Raw genomic sequence first — 21315 nt, 5'->3', positions numbered from 1 at the left:
CAGGACTCTTGTCCTTCCCTTTTTGCTCCCTAATACTCAATGCCTTTTTCCAGTGCTTGGTTTCTCCCCAGGGATGCAAAGGGACTTCTCCAAGTCTGTACCCTGAAGAATGCAGACTGATACCCAACTTTCCTCTGCCTCTGCTTCCTCACAACCCGCTCTCAGTGCTGTGGAAAATGCAATGTTGATAATTTTGAGAAAATTACTTATCGGTCCCTTAACAGAGAAAAGGTGTAAGACTACAACTCTGCAAACCTAAATGTGGCTCAGCCACCCCATTTCAGCCCACAGAACAAGTCACACCACAGCAGCAGGAGAGACATCTCTCTGTGAAACTGTGTGTAGCATCTCCTCATCCAGTCCAGCTTTACTGTCCATTGTGAATTCTGCTACTGTGTGATGTCCTGGTAAACTGACCTGAACTCCTTCTCTGACTAGGTGACTTGCTTAGTGGATGAGGGAAAGGTTGTGGAAGTTTCTGTCTGGACTAAGGCTTTTGACACTGTTTCCCACAACATTCTCCTGGAGAAATGGGCTGCTTATAGCTCAGTGGCTTTACCACTGCTTACTGGGTAAAAGACCATCTGGATGGCCAGGCCTCAAGTTGGAGGATGCTGATGGATGGAGATACATCCAGCTGGTGGCCAGTCACCAGTGGTATTCCCCAGGGCTCAGTACTGGTGCCAGTTCTGTTTAAGGTCTTTATGCCCTCTTATGGATGAGGGCATATCAAGGGCACTCTCACACAGTTTAGAGACAACATCAGCTCCAGCAGGAGTGCAGATCTGCTGGAGGGCAGGAAGGCTCTGCAGAGGGATCTGGACAGGCTGGATCATGGGCCAAGGCCAGTGCTGTGAGGTCCAACAAGGCCCAGTGCTGGGTCCTGCCCTTGGGTCACAGCAGCCCCAGGCAGTGCCACAGGCTGGGGCAGAGTGGCTGCAAAGCTGCCCACAGGAAAAGGACCTGGGGGTGCTGGTGACAGCAGCTGAACATGAGCCAGCAGTGCCCAGGTGGCCAAGAAGGCCAATGGCATCCTGGCCTGTACCAGCAACAGTGTGGCCAGCAGGAGCAGGGCAGGGATTGTCCTCCTGTACTCAGCACTGGTGAGGTGACACCTCAAATCCTGTGCTCAGTTCTGGGTCAAATCCTGTGGTCAGTTCTGGGCCACACACTCCAAGCAGGATACAGCGGTGCTGGAGGGAGACCAGAGAAGGGCAATGGAGCTGGGGAAGGGTCTGGAACACAAGTCATTTAAGGAGCAGCTGAGGGAGCTGGGGTTGTTCAGCCTGAAGAAAAGGAGGCTCAGGGGGACCGTATATCACTCTCTACAACTGCCAGAGAGGAGTGTGTATCCGGGGGCGGGGGTCAGCCTCCTTTCCCAGGAACAAGCAAAGGCCTCAAGTTGTGCTACGGAATATTGGATAGGAAAAATTTCTTCATCAAAATGGTTGCCAAGTTTGGAACAGACTTCTTAGGGAAGTGGTGGAAACACCATCCCTGAAGGTGTTTGAAAGATGTGTACGTGCGGTGCTTGGGAACAGACATATTCTAGTGGTGCACATGGAAGTGTTGAGTTAATAGTTGCTGATCTTAAAGGTCTTTTCCAATCTAAAAATTTCTGTGATTCTATGATTCTAAGAAAAAAAATATATTTCACCAGATATGATGGCTTCAATTGTCTACTTGCTCCCACAACAAATCTTCTTACCATAAGCTTTCCCAAGCAATCACATGGGTGTTACTAACCTGAGCATACATAAAATACCATGTAGTTGAAGTTCATTCTGTGTGATTCCAAACTAGATGGACACTTAACAATAATATGGGGGGCATTTATCAGTCGCACCTGAAAACATATATTTGACACTGTGACTTAAAACCCATCCTGGATCACCCCAGCTTGGCAAGTCTCTGAGTTGCAGGTTTCTGTACACCAAGGGAAGAAGTATGTTTGCCTGCTTCTTATGCCCTTCCAGAGGAATCTGCTAGAGAGGAGATGGCTGGGCATGTGTGACCTCAATGGCTAGTAGGTTTCAAATCATTCTGTGGAAACCAGCTGCCAAATTCTGGAAGGCTGTAAAGAAAAAAACCAGAATAGCACATGCCCATTCTCTCACCAATTAAAATCTAGAACACCACCATATCCAATCTGCATCAAAATGCAGCAGCTGTTTTTGGGGATAGGAACATAAACCTGACAGTAGTGGGTATGGCCAAGCTCTGTGCTCCCCTGAACTGGATCTCTGTAATCAGGCAGATTAGTTCACTCTTTCCAAGCAGAGCCACACCATTGCTGAGGAAATGGTCTGTTGGAGGCATGTGTTTTAAAGAGCTGTGTTTCATCCATCGCCTTTCACAGATCCATTGTGCTCTCTCTGCCTTTTGTTTTCAAAAGGGGTGTGAAATAATCTGCTTTTTAGATAAGAATTTATCAGCTGGATAGCTGCCCATGCACCAAACCTCACATTCTCTCTGCTGCAGACCAAGTCAGGTTTTTTGGTCGCTGGGGAGCTGTGCCCTGACCTCAGTTTTGTTTCTACTGCAAACAGTAGCTGAATGAGTTTATTTGACATTTTAATGGTCTCAAAGGCCAAGAAAATAATTATGTATATGCTCTTTGCCTTTAGGTTTAACTGGTGCCTCCATATTTGAATTGCTGGACAAGGGCTGATGTGCTAATACTCACTTTGGGTTATTATATGGACTCATGAGGTCTTTTTCAACCTGCTGAGTTAACAGGGTTTTGAGGACAGTCCACTCAAGGTGCATGACTTGATGAAGTGCCTGTTCAAATGTCGAGCCCTCAAAACCGCAGAGTAATGATAAACAGATGGAGCATGTGTAGACAGCTGCTGAAATCTGTTCTTCTCTAAACAGGATATCATCCTGTCTTTTTTTAGAAAAACGAAACCATATAATGTTAAGATTTTTTTTTTCTCTCTGAGCAGAATCCTAACTCTTGAGAAGAATGTTCTGGCCATTCTCTTCTCTTTGCTTCCTACTCCAAGTGTCATGTTTGTTTACACAACAGAAAACTACATGGCTGTTTTAATGATCTCCCCTGCTGATGGAGCTAGAGATGCCCACCACTAACACACAGTCCTGCTTTGCACTGTTTATTCTCACCTGCTGGTTGAAAGATAGGGCTTAAAAAGCAGCAAGCACAAAGTGGTGGCTGCAGGCCAGGCAATGTTTCAAGGGCTGAATTTTTGGTTTTTTTCCTGAATTGAAAACATGGGTTGAGTGTCAGCTGCCCAAGAGTTTTTCTGTCTTCTGGCAGAAGCTTCAAACCATGGTTAGGAATTGTTCCCAAATAATATTTTCTGGAGAGCTGCTTTTCTTCATGCGTGGGGCTGTTAGAAAACAGACCAAACCCAGTTCATTTAAAATTCAATATCTTTGTGGTCCACAGATGAAACAAGTTGAGTTCTTCAGACTTATTTTGGATACATCATTGACTTGTAATTCAAGGAAATAATTTAAAATTACCTAGAGGGTAGAACCTACTTTATAGTCCAAAAGCTGATGCCTGGAAGTATTGTATATTACTTTGCTTCATATTAAATGCCACTGAAACGATCAAGACATTCAGGAAACACTTTTATTGGAAGTCTGCAATTTTAGCTGAAGGTATTGCAGAGGACTTGGACTTTGCTCCTGCCAATTCAGCACAAGATCCTGCTTCTGTTTGAAGCACAGCTCTGCCAGTCTGCAACAAACTTGGAAATTGTTCTGAGAATTCATGTTTCCCCCTCCTTTTTACTTTTAACTGTTCCTGAGGATCTGCACAGAAAACATGAAAATAAAGTTATTTTCCTTCAGTCCTGTGAAGTCTTAGGACCTTTGCCCTGGTTAAATGAGTCTGTCACCTTTTAAGAGCAACCATTGAAAGCAGAGGTGATGAGAGATGGAGCTGAGGGCTTTGAGGCTCTTTTTATGGTGCTGAGAAGTAGGTCTTCTTGCATCTAGAATTCCAATTATCCTTCCTTGAGTTAATACTTGGTGTTACATGGAAGCAAGATAATTGAATATGGAAAAATAGTGCATTGTTTTCAAAGTGCTTTTACTAACATGAAGAATATCTTGTATATTTTGGATGTGTTTCAGAAAAAAAAAGAAAACATATACTAAAAGTTATATTTTTATCCCTCAAATTATAGCTTGCATATGAGAAGCATAAATAAAACAAGATTGAATGTAACACAGACAAAATTGCTGGCAGTGGTAGTTACAACAAGGGTAATTGTTCTGCCCAAATTATATCAATGAACCTTTCTGTGCTCTCAGTCCACATGTGGGAGTGAGAAATGAGAGGTGGGTGGGAGTGAAAGGCTTGGGGAGAAAGGGAGAGCACAGGGTGGAAGAGAAGTGACCTGAAATGAAATTCCCTTTTGGGAGTTACATCTGTCTTCATCAGGGAAAAAAAACCCCAAAACCCAAAAAAACAACACTGAAAAAAAAAAAAAAAAAAAACAAAAAACACCCCCCCCCCCCCACCCCCCCCCCAAAAAAAAAGCCCAGAAACCCAACATCATTTTAGTGTGTTACTTGGTACAGTTCCTTTTGTCCTGCTACCGATTTCATGTATTTTAACCCTTGGGGAACCAGAGGCATTGCACAGCATGTGAAGTGCTGCAAAGGAAACCGCTGGCGCTGGGCTGGGCTGGCTGCCGGGCTGGGACTGTCTCAGGAAATTCCAAATGAGTATAAATAAATGCTCTGTAGCAACCACTGGGCTCCCTGCCTGCTGATGTGTCAGGACTATGCAGTCCCTTTAAGGCAAAGGAAAGTGTGCTTCAGCCTTAATTTGCTGAAAAACGGAGCACGGTAACATCCAGGGGTTTGCTTCTCATGGATCGGTGAGTGAGGCCCTGGAATGGGCCCGGGTGAGGGGCTGCCTCTGCTAAAACCAACCCTTGCTGTTCTGACAGCATTTTAAGTTGGGATGGGTAGAGGGGTTTTTTCATGTTTTTAGTGGTGCTGGGTTAGTCGGGCTGTCTCGCAAGTGCTGCCATCTGAAGGGAGTTTGCACTTGGGGTTTCAGGCACCTCTGGTAGCCTCTGTGTTTTCGTCCTTATATACACAGTAGTTTGTTTCCTTCAACAAGCTCTGGTTTTCTCATGGAAGATCAGTGTTGTGAAAGCTCTAGAGAAGGGAGTGGGACTGTGCACCTATTTGCTGCAAAGCATCACTTCAAAAGCTGTTGCCCTCTAAGTTGGTAATTTTGAGTATTTTTCATAGACTTTCAATTATAAACCACTGGGTTTAGTTATTTTTAAACTTTTTTCAGAAAATCAGTTTGTTGTTCTGAACTAGTTTAAATGCAGAGGAAAAGCTTACAATTGTTTTTTGGCAAATGCAAATTGCTTAGGCTTCTGGAGCTGGAAAAGCAATACACATCTCATAGAAGGAATCAGTACTAGATTAATATAAAGAAGGGGAGGAGGGAACAATTCCCAGTATTTGAAATATCATACTGATTATGCAGCATAAACCATATTTCTTATGGAGGCAAGCATGTGACAAAATAATGTCCTTCCAGGCCTCATAAAAACAAATATTTGTTGAATCATTCTTGCAGAAGACAATTCTTCCATTTTTTCCACTCTCTGCACAGCTGTAAGACAAAACTGAAACTGTAAATCAGTTTTAATACTCCACAGCAGGTTTATATCCCAGGAGTCCAGGTTCTTTCCTGATGGTTATTCCTGTTACAATAGTCCTATGTATCTGTTCTCCACTTCTCACCTCTTCAGAGATTTATAAGCACAGAAGGGCAATGATATTATAAATCTAAATATTTTGGGTTTGTGATTCAGTTGTTCTTGGATAGAAAGTGAATACAGCCTTCTTTGCTTGTGCTTCAGCAGGTAACACTCTTGCACCTTTGTGTTAAAAAGCATTTTCAGGCAAACACCCTGCTTACATCCATGACTTCTTTGGGAGATGATTTGGATAAGTAAGAAAGAAAGAGAAGAATTTGGGCATTTGCTTCTCTTTTGCTTTACCAGCCTTTTACCTCTGTATCGTGAAGCTCATCGTACTATGTGGATTCAAGTCCTGGACTTAGTAACTACTTTTTTCCTTTATCACTTATATTGTGATAATGAAGCAACAGGGGATGATGTAGTGTTGGAAGAGTGGGGCAGGTGTGCCACATTTTCAAGGGTTGGCAAGGGAGGTGGGGGAGCTGTGGGTTTCTCCTGTGTCTCAGAGGACAGCAAGGTGCTTCACCAACACTGGGAGTCAACCTGGTGTTCATCATTTGCTTTCAGTGTTTCAGACAAGGTGTTTCTTTCTCAGTTACATTGTTTGACATGGGCATTAATAGGGCATTGGTGGAGGATGATGTGGGAAGCACATCGGTGAAACGCAACTAAGGCGGTTTCGGACTTGCCTGACAGTGTACCTGCTGGTCATGCCCAAAGCCACAGCTCGCCCCACAGGTGGACTTGCAACAGCAATTAGCCAAAGTAGCCACTGTTTTCAGTTGTTTCTGTCCAGAGGCGGCAGGGCTGTTGGTAACAGGAGCAGTCACAACCATGGTTTCTGCTCTGCTCTTGCATGCTGCTGGTGGGGCACTCAGCAGACTGAGCTAATGACTGCGTCCCTTCCTAGCCATGCCCTGCTTCCTGCCACTCACTGCCCTTGGGACCTCTGAGTCAGAAACTGGGATGGAGACAGAACAACCTAGCCTCTTAGCTTTTGTGGTTAATGGCCTTAAGGTGGTGCACACACAAGATGTTCCAACACAAAACTGACAGATATTGAGTTATTACAAATATGTTAAAAAGTCGTTTCATTATCAGCCTCAAATAACGGAGTCGTCAATAATATAAAGCAGATTTTGTGAATTTCGATAGGGGGGCATTTTCCAGTCACTCTTAAGATGATTGTGCTTTTTACTTCCCCAGGAATATATTTCTCTTAAAAAATATTATCTCTTCATTCAGGATTAATTAATTTGCACAATTTTTTTATAGTCTGTATTTTCTAGTTTAAATTAACTTCTGTTTGAGCTGCAATTTTTCAGTTCACAGATTCTAGAAGTAAAAGTTTTAGACATTAAAAGGTCTAGAGAGGGTTAAGAGGTGTGTTTTTGGAAGGTGGTTTTTGCTTTCAGCTCACAGAAATAACTTAGTTGTGGGTATATGATGTTCAGATATAAATTCTGTAGGTAAGTTTTTTGTACCATGTGAAAGAAAACACTTAACTGTAAAAAGAGGTTAACACTTAAGTGTTAAATAGGTTTAACACTTAAGTGTAAAAATAGGTAATGTGACCTTGAAAGACCCTGTTCTAACACTAAAAGGGCTATTCACTACATATGTACTCCTTTGATTAGCTGGCTGGTAAGCATTCTGAGCATTTTCTATGTGACACCAAAATTCTCTGTCATAGCTGGCAAACATGTACCAAAGAGAAGAATAAAAGCTACAGTCTCTTCTTAACCTCTTCAAGGTAAAGAAATAGTTCTGTGGTTGAGGAACTGACCCCTGAGGAGGAGGTGATGGTGGCACATCCAGACTAGTGCACCCATCTGATCACCAGTACCAAAGCGAGAGCGGGCCAGTCAGTCCCACTTCAGTGCCAGGAAGGATCATGGAGGAAATCCTCCTGAAAATTATGTATGTGAAAAATAAGGAGGTGTTTGCTGACAGCCAACATGGCTTCACTAAGGGCACACCATGCCCAACAAATGTGGGGGCCTTCCATGGTGGAGCTACAGTGGATAATAGGATGAGGGAAGATTAAAGATCCAGTATTATCTACCTGGATTCATGCAACGTATTTGAAACTGTCTCACACAACATCCTTGTCTCTAAACCACAGACACATAGAGTTGATGGATGTGTAAAGAATAGACTGGATGTCTGCACTCAAAGAGTTGGACTCAACAACTCAATGTCCAAATGAAGATCAGCGACACCCCCTCCAGGGTCAGGTATTGGGACTGGCGCTGTTTAATGTCTTTATTGGAGACAGGATCAGTGGTAGCACCCTCAGCACATTTGCCAGGGATACCACGTCATGTGGTGTGGTCAACACTCCAGGGAGCAGGGATGCCGTCCAGAAGGACTGACAGGCTTGAGAGGTGGGCCTGTGTCCTCAAGCACAGCAAGGCCAAGTGTAAGGTTCTGGATCAGGGCAATCCTGAGCACAAATAGAGGCTGAGCAGAGAATGGACTGAGAGCAGCCTGGGGGAGAAGGACTTGGGGATTTTGTTAGAGACGAAGCTTTAAATAACCCAGCAATGTGTATTTGCAGCCCAGAAAGCCAACTGCATCTTGGGCTGCAGCCACAGAAGTGTGACCAACAGGTCAAGGGAGGTCATTCTCCACCTCTTCTCCACTCTTGTGAGACCCCACCTGGAATAATGTGTCCAAGTCTGGATCCCACAGCATAAGAGGGATGTGGACCTGCTGGAGTGAGTTCAGAGGGTCCATTAAGATGATCAGAGGGTTGGAGCATCTCTCCTCTGAAGACAGGCTGAGAGAGTGTGAGCTGTTCAGCCTGGAGAAGTGAAGCTTCCAGGGAGATTTTCCAGCAACATTCTTACCACATATGGGGGTCCTGCAAGAAAGCTGGAGGGTCACTTTCTGTGAGGGCATGCATGATGCTTTTAATGTTATTTGCATTGTGGTTGTGATTGTTTATTCTCCTGTTGCTGTAATCATCCTATTTCTAGAAACAGCATGGTATTGAAAGAGCAGATAAATTCTTTAAATTCCTTCTTTTACCAGTGTTGCATGGTAAATGGACCATCTTAGCCCTGGTGTTTGCTCCCAGAGCAAGCAAAACACAGCAGCCATCTGAACCATCTCTCTTAAACTATGCTCATTGACTTAAGGTACATCTCTGTACCTTAAGAATTGACTGTACTCTGAATTGACTTAATTCACATCTCTGCAGCTTAACCCTGCAAATACCTGAGCTGGAGCATCTACATTATGAAATAAACCCCATGTAAATACTAAATAGTGGTGTAGCTTCATCCCTTCTCGGTTATTATCAGGGAAATTGCTATCCTCCATTTCCTGGTTACAACCCCCACCCTAAGCACTGAGTATTTAGAAGTCAGATTTAAAAGTCAGCTCTCCTGCTGGGGTATTGACACATAAATTCTGAAAAGTAATCTAAAAACCATATATAAGTGTTTTCCCAGTTTTCTCCTTCTCTTTTTTTTTTTTTAATTAAATTTGCAGCAAACATTTTACACTGGAGAGTTATTTGTTTGGTAAAATGTGCAGTCAGTGCTCCTCTGTAACAGGAGAATCCTCCATCCCTGTAAGTGTGGCTTTGGTAGCAGGGTCTGTTCTGGTTGGGGAGTTCTGGTTTGGACTGCAGTGCCCCATACTCAACAGTATCAGGTGCATCAGGTGTTAAATCACATCTGCATAGAGCATGACTGTAGCTGAGTATGAGCAAAACAGACTGCCTTCCTTACAAGGCAGTATTTATTGGTTAGTTTTCCATGGCAGAAGAAGAGAGGAAGGTGTTATCAGCCACATCCACAGTGCAGTGTAGCATTCTGGACAGCTGTGCAGTTGTGCAGTGTTCTTGTACAAGCTGAGCTGGGCCATCCCAGCACCACAGCCTGTGCTGCAGGAAGGGTGGCTGAGGCCAGCATCCAGCCCCAGGGTATGATCATGAGCAGCTTGCTGGCCTGACTGCTGTGCTGTAGTGCCTTTCCTCCTTGAAGGAAGATGAGCAGCCTGCTGGGGCAGTGTGTACTCCACACCAGTGGTGTGCTTCATATTGCCACTTTGTGCTTTAACTGCAAAGAGAAAATAAAACACTTGATGCTCCTGCTGTGTCTGGAAAAGTAGAGAAATTATTTACTGTTTCTGTAAATTTTTCTCTGCAGGTTCTTGGGGAAAAAAAAATCTTTTAGGTCAACTGTTTAGTTTTTGGACTTTTCCCCACCAGCACTTTTAAAAACAATAGAGACTGAGGTTGAACTGTTAGGGAGCAAGTAGTTTCATGGCATCTCCTGTATGGTACTAGCCAAGAGAAAACTGATAAAATGATGTGAAAGGTTAAGATCTATTTTACAAGAGGTTTTATTGTGATTGTTTTTAACTTATATTCAAATCCCAACACTTGAAAAGGAGAATGAAAGAAAAATGGTCAAATATTCAGTTTTGCTTTTTTTTAAAAAAAAAAAACAAAAGTGCTTGGCCTCATGAGTGTTGGATCTTTTCAGAAGGTGAGACTGATGTTTACATATAGTAAAGTGAAGAAAAATGAAAGAACAAAAGTAGTATTTTAGAGGTGGGGGGAGAAGGGGAAAATTCTCCATTTTATTCTCTGTTGTAGTAAGGAATCAAAAAGTCAGAACTTTTCTTTTTAAATTCTTTTTCCTGGCCCAGAAGAGCTTTTAAATTGAAGTTGAGCATATAAAAATACTGATTGATTCCATTTATGACAATTATTGCTTCTGCATTTTTTTCCATTGCAATATTCTTTATGAATTTTCTTATGCCATAACTCTGGATGGAGACTGTTATTCATAACAATATTTCAATGAAAAAATACTACTTTAGTAGTAGTCAAATCCATCAAAAAATGCATTAGAGGAGATATCATAACCAGATGGGGAGAACAGGCTCAACATATGATATCTGTATTTTTCAAGGCACCTCAGACCTTCACCTCAGTGTTGGAAATAATCTTCAGTTGCTTCTCTTTGCTCTTCTTGGACCCTCCAAGGCAGCTCTACAATAAAGGTTTTCTGGCATGCAGAACCAAAACTCAATGTGTTCCCACATTTCCCTTGCTTTTCTCTTCCTGAGAAGTCTTGTAGCACAGAAACTAAATATTCTATTCTTTTTCCAGTTCTCCTGGTCTGAAAGCTGCCATGATTAGTGCGGACTCACTAGATCTGACTCAATATTTTAATATACTGATGTTCTTGTGTAGTGCATGGGATAGGATATAATTTAATAGAAGTTGGCAAGACTAGAATGTTTGGACAGAGCCAGTCTCAGTGGTACAGAAAGTGAGGAGTACATTTTTTAAATGCTACTTGTGTCCTGCCGATGGTTATCCTGTTGCAGGGAGAGGGAAATGAAGTCTTTGTGTACTTCTGGAGAAATGCATTAATAATGACAGTACCACAACGAGGTCTCTGTGCTTCACAGAGTGTTCTTCTTCACTGGTACTGGCTTTAAAACATGATGTGTTTGTGTCTCATTGCATTTGGACTTACGATCTTTTCCAACCTTCCTTTCTATGAAGAGTGTTTGCAGCATTTGTACAGCCAAAAGTGTATGTGTTTGTGCATCTGCACCTGTGATTAATACTTGCCTCATACACTACAGAGGCTAGGGAATAGTTCTAACTTCACCAGTGTCCATGATCAACTGGCCAAGGATGAGACAAGGAGCCTAACAAGAGTGTTTGTACTGTGTGGTGTTTGCTGCAATACTTCTTTGTGTGTGGGCACAGGAATCTTTGGCTCACTTGAGGTCTTTGGGCATGAAGGGACACTGCTTCCTCTGAGGTTAATCTGGGGTACCTGCTGGTGTAGCATCTGGTACTCACCCACCACAGCTAGGAAGTGAGTGTATCCATGGTTCATCCGCGACCTAAGGGCTGAAAAGGCTGCACCCTTACCAGGTGTTTATGGATTTCATTTTTATTAGATTTTTTCCCCCTTTTGGAACGAACAAAACCAATCATTTTATTGCTTCAAAACAGCCATCCATTTTGTTTTGTTTCATGTTTAGCAGGAACACCCATTTTGACTTTTCTCGGAGACAACAAAATGCACAAAGGCTTGGCACAGCTCCTGCAAGCTGCATCAGTGTTGTGTTGGGGGTGGATTGCATGCCTGATCCCCTTTTGTCTTAATGTATCAAGAAGTTCTCCAGGGGTCAGCTGACAATTCTGGGATCGCATAGGTGGAATGCTCACTGTGCTGTTTTAAGGAGAAGCAGCAGGCACTCAGCTCCAGGCACGTCTTGTGCTTGTACCACAAACAAACTGTGTCCTGGCAGTGCTGCCAGCTTAAGCTGAGGACCAGAGGGATTCCACTGTGAAGACACTGAGCTGTCTGCATGTATTGTAGAGAAGTTTAGTGAGGGATTCAGTGTCAGTGTGGTTGTTTCTTTCTGACTATTTATTTTTTATAGGTTTCTGTTTAGCAATCTTAATTCCATGAAGAACAAAATACATAAGAGATCCCATGATCTCTTTGACTCCCATGACTGAACATGAGATTTGCATGTCTTTTTAGAGGTTTTATGAATATTTTTCCAAAGATGCATTAATTCTTAAGTCCTAGGCCCTTCACAGAGGAATAGTCTGTTTCTCCTTCCCCCATCCAACACTTACTCATTGTGCCTGAGGACAGTTTAGAGAAACTGTTTGACTTCACTGGTGTAGTGATGAGAAAATCAGAGATTATGCTGGGTAGGAGGACAATGACCAAGACAAGCAAAGGAAAGGAGCTGGGAAAAATGGGACAACAGGTAAAACTGATGGAGCTTGAATTTACACAAGCTGGGTAAAATAACTAGAGCCAAAAGTGAGATGAGGGGTGAGAGTATAACCAGATTTTGGTCGATAATGGGTGGTGCAAGCAAATGGATGTAAGAAATACAGGGAGAAAATGGTTGAGAAATACAAAGTATGAGGAGAAGGCAAAAAGAATCCAGGAGGGTACAGGGAATGAGGGCCAAGGAGAGAGTGGGCACAAACCTAGGGTACAGGCAGGACCAACCTAGGCTGTAGATCTGTTGGGGTGTGGAAAGGAGAATTTGTCTGCAGGGAGAATGGAGCCAGCATGAGAATCTGGGAACAGAGTACTGACTTCAGGGAGGAAGAGGAGTAATTTAGAGAATATGCTTTCATTCTCTCCCTGGCAGGGGGAGTCCTGAAGATTGTTCCCCTGCCTGACATTGAAGCAGTCTTACTGGACAGCACTGAGCTGTGTGTCCTCATGTGTCTGAAGTGTTTTTGTATGTACGTATTTTTGCTTCCAGTGGTATTTAGATGGCTATTTTGGGTGTATCTGTAAGTAAATACCACGCCACACTGACACTCTGGTCTTTCAGCAGAAACATGTGGTCGGGGGAGGAGGTGGGGGTGAGGTTGTTTGTGTCTGTCGAACCGCCAGTCTACACTGCAGAACCGAGGTACTAAGGTGACCTGCTCGGCCCCACTGCTGTGGCTCTGACATGTGCGTGCCTGTGCTTCCGTGCTGTTCTCTTCCCGAACCGTGGATGGTAAGCTCTTTTGAGGAGCGTCCTCCTCCCAGCTATTGCTCGGGATGTCCTGTGGTAGCCAAAAACATGATGGGTCGCCATGAAAGCAGTTACACTGTTTGCAATCAAAGCTTTTCGTAAGCATGGCAAGGAGACTGGAAAAACAGGAGCTCCCCCGCCCTCCACCCCCCCCGCCGAAAACCTTTTCAGTACAACATTAGGTCACTTCCTGTAGTTGCCGTAAGTCTAGAGCTTCTTTTATCCCCCTCCTCTCTGCCCCCTACCTCCTCCTTCCCTGAAGCTTGTATTCCTATGCGAAGACGCGGCTCCCGAGCGTCTCCTTTCAGGAGCGGGAGGGAGCGCGCCCTGCGCGCCCGGCGGGGCGGAGCGCGGGGAGGACGGCTCTGCCGTGGGGGGGTGAAGCTGGAGCAAGCCCGAGGGAGGCCGGGCTCTGGCGTGTGACACATGAAGCTGGGACAGCCATACGTGGCCGGAAAATTTGCAGTGTGGGGGCAGAGACATGTGGCTAAGTCAGGTAACCGGAAAGCTGGTTTTTATTATTCCTCCAGCGCATAACTTGCAATAGTTGTTTTTCCGTTCTGGTTTTTTTTTTTTTTTTTTTCTTCCCTTTATTGGTATTTTTCCTCCTGCCAAGTATGAGGCCAGGAGGAGCAGGTTGTAAGGCAGTGCTGTATATAAATACGCAGCCTGAGAAAACCCAGCCGATGTACTGAACTTTTTATTTAGATTGCTTCAGGAACAGGTGAGTTCTGCGGCTAGAGGGCAGGTGGGTTCACCTCTTGTATGACGCTTGTCCCTGAGCAGTGGGGTTCAGGACCCTGCTGGAAGGGGATCTTGCTGCCTGTCGTGGTTTTGGGAGCTTCACGGAGTTTAAAATGAAAGAAGCAGAGGTGCTGGTGGAAGTAATACGAGCTGAGGTGAGGGCAAATTGGCGGTGCTGCTGTTGCAGCAGCGCTTCCCAGAGCCATAAAACAGCGCTGCAGAGCTGTGTAAAGTCCAGTGGCATCAATTGCATAAGGAGCAGGGTCAGAGTTCCCATCGCCTGCTTGAATGCACTCTTTAGAGAAGTTGGTCTGCAGATGATTCGTGTGGTACATTGTAATCCTGTGGTCTTAACATGATAACATAGCATGTGGGAAAGCTTGGTGGGGCGTAGGAAGACTGGAAGGATTTGAGATACTGGCTGTGCCCCTTCATTAACAGACACTATCTCTGTGTATGCATGTGTTCACATTTATGTGGGTATGCACTTCTCAGCATTTGAAAACCCACTGATTAACTTTTAAAAAGTTAATCAGGAGTTAGTGTTAAGGGTCAGTCAGCGGAAAGTCGTTCTGTTCACTGAGCTGCAGCAGCAGTTCCTGCCTCAGGCATGCAGTGAACACCCGTCTTTCTACGCTTGTGTGTGAGTATATAGTTTACTGAATGCTGATTCTGTTCCTTCTTTTCCAGAAAAAGAGGAAGTTAATATAAATGGAGAAGATGAAAAAGAACGGAAAGACCCCTATTTTGTGGAAACACCTTATGGCTACCAGCTAGACTTGGATTTTCTGAAGTATGTGGATGACATACAAAAGGGGAATACCATTAAGAAACTAAATATAAGAAAGAGGAGGAAAGTTGTACCAGCCTCAGTGGGTACCAAGAACTCTGGTGGCCAGTGCAGTGGCTGGACCTCCACAGAGTCTCTCTCTTCATCAAACAGTGATGAGAACAAGCAGTCTTTGGCAGCGAGGTGTCAAGTAACCTTGCCTGTCCCTGCCAAACCCTCAGTTTCCTTTGAAGTGTCTCCTACCTACTTAACTGTCCCAGAGAATAAACAGCTTCCTCCTCCCTCCCCCCAGCCTCCTCGGCACAACCTCCTTGTAACAAAAACCCTCATGGAAACACGGAGGCGACTGGAGCAGGAGAGGATGATGCAGGTCACGCCTGGAGATGTCCGCAGGCCTCGACTTTCCAGCTTTGGAGGCATGGGCTCCACAAGCTCCCTCCCCTCTTTTGTGGGATCCAGTGGGTACAGTCACGTGTCTCAGCACCTGCAGAATGGGTACCAGGGGAACAGCGACTACGGTGCTTGTTTCAGCTCCTCCTTGGGCAGTTCCATTCGTCACAGCCCCATGAGCTCGGGAATATCCACACCAGTCACCAACGTGAGCCCGGTGCATCTGCAGCACATCAGGGAGCAAATGGCAGTTGCCCTCAAGCGTCTCAAGGAGCTTGAGGAGCAAGTCAAGACTATTCCTGTGCTGCAGGTCAAAATTTCAGTGTTGCAGGAGGAGAAGAGGCACATGATGGCTGAACTTAAAAACCACAGGAAAGCCACGCAAAATGACACATACGGTTTCAGAAAGCGATCCTATAGTGCGGGAAATGCAGAGCAGTGGGAACACATGTCTCAGGTGAGAAGAGGTGGAGAACTGTATATAGATTGTGAGGAAGAGATGGAGAGTGTGGAGCAGAGCTCTCAGAGGATAGAAGAGTTCAGGCAGCTGACTGCTGAGATGCAAGCCTTGGAGAAAAAAATCCAAGATAGCAACTACGAAAGTCCAGCAAACCTTCGAGTGAACAGAGAAAGCCTGACAAAAGAAGCCCGATCTGTTGCTGTGGGTGCTGATGAGAACATGAACGATGTCGTTATATACAACAGATCTGCAAGGCAACACAAAGAAATAGCTGTGGGAACAGAGAAAGAAGTGAGGGAGTGTGGAGTTGGGGTGACAGAGGCCATGCTTGGATTGTCTACAGAGGTTGAGAAGGAGATAGAGCTTCAGCAGCAGACCATCGAAGCCCTTAAGGAGAAGATATATAGGCTAGAGGTTCAGTTAAAGGAAACCACCCATGACAGGGAAATGACCAAATTAAAACAGGAGTTGCAGGCAGCTGGGTCTAGAAAGAAGGTGGATAAAGCCATGATGGCTCAGCCCCATGTTGTCAGTAGGATGGTGGAGGCTGTCATACAAACGAGAGACCAAATGGTGGGAGACCACGTGGATGTTGCTGATTCGTCAGTGGGAAACCATCTGCAGACGAGCAGCATCGGCACCTCCTGCAGACCTGCCATGCGGAGCACAGCTGCGGGCCCCGAGCTCCTGATGAGCCGATGGCTGGTGAGGGAGAGGACAGAGGTGCAAGATCAGGGTACAGGGAGGTCCATGGAGCTGCATGATAAGTCAGTGGGCACAGAGACAAGCATCTGTGAGACAGGCGTCAACACAGAGGTGCCGAGCCCTTCCCAGATGGCACAGGCAGTCGGAGCAGTGAGGTCTGTGGGCTGTGGGGACTGCTCGGTAAACGTGGTGGTTTGTGTGCCCAAGGAGCACGTGTCCCGTGAAACAGCCACAGAGGCTGTACCCAGGGCAGAGGCAATGGTGATGGCTGTGCCTTCCACAGCTAGCCAGCAAACCAGCACTGCTTTGGAGATGGTGAGCCAGTGCACCAGCACAGAGGTGGCCTGCCTGGCAGACTGTGGGACTAACACAACTCTGAGCAGCTGTGATAAGCAGACCAGCACGGACGGCGTGGAGTTGCGGAGTGTGGCAGTAGGGGATGGCCGGGTGAAGGACATACATGCGTCTGCTAAGATGCGTTCAGTTGGAGTGGGCACCATGCTCTCTAGCCACCCTGGCTTTGAAAAGCCTTCTGCAATAAAAACCAAAGACTGCGGCACTGGACAGATAAGTGTTTATGAGAACTATCTGGTTGGTCTGAAAATGAGGAGCATTGCCTGTGGACCCCCTCCATTGCCGGTTGTCCCAACTGGCACCAGGAGCATAGGCGTTGGGGGAGAGTCTGTGTGCGACCCAGTCAGTGGTCAGTCCGAGAGCCCTCTGCCTCCGTCTGAGCTGAGGACAGGCTTGGATCACTACATTGAACGTGTGCAGAAGCTGCTGCAGGAACAGCAGATGCTGCTTGCTGAAAATTACAGTGAATTGGCAGAAGCCTTTGGGGAGCCCCACTCCCAGATTGGATCTCTCAATTCACAGCTCCTCAGCACCCTCACCTCCATCAACTCTGTCATGAAATACGCCAGTACAGAGGAGCTGCGTAGCCTGGACCTTCAGAAGCAGTGCATGGAGAGAAGCACCCCATCAGGTAAGCCCAGCATCGGGGCACACATCTGGTGCATTGTTCGGCTTTTTCCCAGGGCTGCAGATCAGTTGCCTCCTAGGCTCTCTTTTTAGTCTGGAAGCCACTGTGTAGCCCTCCCCAAAGAAGCACAGAGCATAGCGTTCTTGTTGAATGGCCATTGAGTATTCTGTCCAGCCCATCGCTAGTAGCTGAAAAAGCAGAGTTCTATCTCTCCCAGTCCAGCAGGCTCTGAAGGTCCTGTTGATGATGGTGCCATGGCTCTGACCTTGCAAGAGGTGTCTAAAATTTTGAAAGGTTTAACCGCTGTGCAGCATGCTGACTTAATGTTACAGCTTTAGGAGTTTTGAGGTTAATGCCCACGGTTTTGGAATTTTAAACTTGGCATGCATGTTTTTAAAAACAACAGTGTCAGATTTGACAGAGCCAAAAGTCACAGTGTTGGTATCAAACTGACTTGTTTCCACAGACATTTGCCTAGATTTTGTAGTATTTCTTCCAAAGGCGAATTGCCTTTGTTCCTTGTGCTGCTCAGACAGAGAGCTGTGGGGTGCTTTCCCTATTCCAGCAGGGCTGATTGCTTTATAATAGGCAACTCCAGAGCACTTCACAGAAACCACATCTTGGGCTTTCTCTGTTCTGGCAAGTGTTTGTTGTAATCCCTAGTTACAACCTCGTGTTTGAAAGGCATAACTACTGCTGGAGGTTTTGGTGACACCCAGGAAAGGCAAGAATTTTAATTTAAACACTCCTTGCCTTTTATTTATTAATTAAAAAAATATAGACAATTATTTTGAGGGATTTTTTTATTCCCCAGGGTAGAGTTGAGTACTTTTAATTTTTTTTTAATGTGTCTGACAGTCTAGTTTAAAACTTAGCCATTTTTTTTTAATATCAGTGAATTCAACCACATTACTATTAAGTTTATAAATGGTGGCTTCCTGGAAACCAGTATGTAATGCCTGGTGGTGACTGTTAGATACCTTCTTCTTGCTCCTGCCATACAGTAATTGAAAGAAGAAGTTAGGGAATGCGTGTCATGTAGATGCTGAATAGGGGGAAAAACCCTGAGTATGTACTATATAATGTCGGCATAATGTTATTGGCTAATCCAGATAGTTATATAAATTTCTTCCAGCTTGCCTAATGTCTTAAAATTTACCTATTTTTGTAAAAATGCAGCTTGGGAAATCTGTTTTTCTAGAACATCTGTTGATTTTTTAAATAGAACCATCCACGTAATAAGCTGAGTTTAAAAACCTAAAGGGTTTAGGTTCTCATGGTGAAGGAATAAGCAACATTTATGTAGCGGTAAGGAAAACATGATATTCTGTCTGCATACATGCAATATGATACTGTATAAGCAATATTATTATATTTCTGATTTGCACTTTATATTCCAGTCTTCTTAGAAATAGTGATAGAATAATAACAATAATAAGGGCATCTAGCAGACATCAGAAATGTCTGTAAAACAGTGAACCAGTTATCACTAGCTATAGATGCTTAATTCCTTTCCCAGCTTTTACTGCACTGTATTAAATGTGTAGTCAAGAGGTTTGAAAGCATTTAGACACAGATGGAGCAACAGATCGTATTTACTAAAAATGTTAATACGTGGATTCAGATTTCACATTCCTGATAAAATTATTTTGGAATAATTTTATTTTAACTTGTAATGCCATTATCTTTAGCTGTGGATGATGAGTGTAAAATTTCTTTATTTTTAGTCTCTGGTGAGGGATGCTTGGACAGTATACATAAATCAAGCTGTGGTCTATAACAGTTTAGACCCGTGGAGAATTGGAGTGGAAAAGAGGTCTTAAGCCTGAAATGTTACCCTATCTCTTTCTATTAATCCTTAAAATATTGCGTTTAATACATTTACATGCTGGTCCTGCTGCCCTTTCCTATGGTATTACAGATCATGTGTTACACGTAGAGGGATTATTTGCTGAATGAAGCACTAACTTGAATAATTCTGCAATCATTGGAACTAATAGAGCCTTTCTGTCAGTATTTCATTACAGCTTGTGAGCTCTTAATAAGTCTTTTTCCTCACAGTTCGATCTCTAAGATGTAACTTTTCAGGTGTGTGTGTGTGAACTCAGCCAGTGCCCTTCTCCCTGGGCCTGGCATCTCAGACTTATTTCTGTAAAGCTTGTATAAACACAAAAAGCCTTCAGAGCACTGAGTCTCTATTCAACTTCAGTTCAAATAAGCAACTGAGTTGAAGCTATTGAGAGAAGCATGACGGCACACACCTTGGTTTTTTTTTAGAAAAACAGGCTGAAGTATCAGTTTCCAATTAGCATTGGTAGCATCATATTTAATGCTTTATTCAAAGAGCATCCTTAGGAAGTATCTCTTAGAGGCCAGTTTCTTTTAGGGCAAAAATATCTGAGCTAGCTTGGAGGCATATGCCAGCTGTTGGTTGATTGCTTTTTGGGAATCAGGCTAGCTCTGGACCCTGGCGAACCCGACAAGGACAAAAGCAAAACTCGAGAGGCACTCTCTCTTCTCCCGGATGCCATTACCTCTCCTGGGCTCCCTCTTTTCCCCTCCTGGACTATTTCCTCTCCTGGAGTTGTTCTGCATAAAAGCTGTGGGACTTTGGTCATGAGAAGAAAGAGGAGCTCTCTTTTGCTTTTGTCCTTGTCAGTTTTGCCATATGATTTGCTTACCAGTTTGCCATACTAATGGATCAGTGGTCTGTGCTGCTTCTGAGGTAGCACATCAGTCGAGTTCTCAGCTTTACAGATTTATCCCCCTGCTATTGCTGGGGAGACAGGATGTGTGCAGGGGCCTCTGCCATCTCACCTTCCCAGTCACAGTTTGTGGCAGGTGATGGAGACACAGGCAGGAGAGCTGGAGCCTGCTGAGCAGGACACAGGCTGGCAGTTTTCATCTCTAGACACCTTAGACCACTGAGATAATCTCTGAGCCAAGTCTATTAGCAATTGGTATTTTGCCTGTTGCAAAATAATCACCTTTCCTACTGTAACTTGGCAACTCCTATTAACATTTACATATGTACTGTCTTTCAGAAGCCCTAGTGACCTTACGGAATTCAAACCCGCTGGCCAGACGAGCACATTCCCACTCTGCAAAGTCATGTTAGCTGGCCTTGGCAGCCTGTGTGTCCAGCTTATCCATATGGATGTGGGTCACAAAGCTAGATGCTAACTGATCCATTTTCTTAGACTAGACAGCATATAGGAAGCCTAAAGGGAGGCAAGTGGATTAATCTCCTGTTTGTTGCACTAGATTTTTAAAGAATTTTCAGGATGTTATATTTGGATGCTCATATGATGTGTTTTGCGAGATACCAGCCAGAAGCCTAATGTCATTTGTACAGGTTCTAATTACATGGACTTTTCACAAGTCTTTTCACAAGTCTTTCACTGTCAGGGTGTTTTCAACAATGGCATTTAAGAACACCGGATCTGTCATTGCCCTGAAAAATTTCCTGAGCATACTTGACCCAAAAATGCATTGCTGTTTTGCCTCAGTGATCTTCAGATATCTGTTTTATTGTCAGATTTTAGAACAATCCTGACTGAGTGTCCCAGTAGAAGCATTACCCTACATAGTCATCATGAGGAGGGAAGCAGCTTCTTGAGTTAAAACTTAAGGGAGTTAAAGAAAATAGGAAGCATGTGGTGTCAGAATGTCTAGAGGGTTTGGAAATCTTGATGTGCCATCTGGTGGAAAATCTTCCAAGGTTTTCAGCTTTAAGTTTTAACCAGAGCTGAGGAAGCAGGCTGAGGGGCAATGGAAAGACCAAAAGAATGATGGTGATGTGAGAAGGCCCTGGTTCCCAAAAATTGGTGTGTAGGACTAATGAGGCAGTGTGAACGTGGTCGTCTTCTGTGCTGTCAGCTGTAATGCAGGCAATTGGAGAAAGCTGTTTTTCTTTGCAGCTCTTGTGTTTGAGACACCTTTCTCTTGAAGAGTGTGTTGTTTGACAGGTTAGTAACTTCTCTCCTGGTGGCAC

The 21315-nt window shown here is 44.4% G+C and overlaps 1 protein-coding gene across 3 annotated transcripts in view; it reads left to right on the top strand.

The window, feature by feature from the left end:
- Window positions 1-21315, top strand: part of KANK1 (KN motif and ankyrin repeat domains 1) — a 129749-nt gene that overhangs the window by 87811 nt on the left and 20623 nt on the right. For 2 of the 3 annotated variants that reach the window (XM_059837170.1, XM_059837171.1), the window contains one exon: window positions 14685-17324. In XM_059837170.1, coding sequence (XP_059693153.1) covers window positions 14685-17324 — 2640 coding nt within the window. Of the gene's footprint in view, window positions 1-13590; window positions 13747-14684; window positions 17325-21315 lie in introns of those variants that run through there. The other variant, XM_059837169.1, reaches the window with a different exon arrangement.

The sequence above is a fragment of the Haemorhous mexicanus genome, chromosome Z (assembly GCF_027477595.1).
Source record: "Haemorhous mexicanus isolate bHaeMex1 chromosome Z, bHaeMex1.pri, whole genome shotgun sequence".
Taxonomy (NCBI): Eukaryota; Metazoa; Chordata; class Aves; order Passeriformes; family Fringillidae; genus Haemorhous; species Haemorhous mexicanus.
The sequence above is the reverse complement of the archived record's forward strand: the minus strand, read 5'-3'. Positions and strand labels throughout refer to the sequence as shown.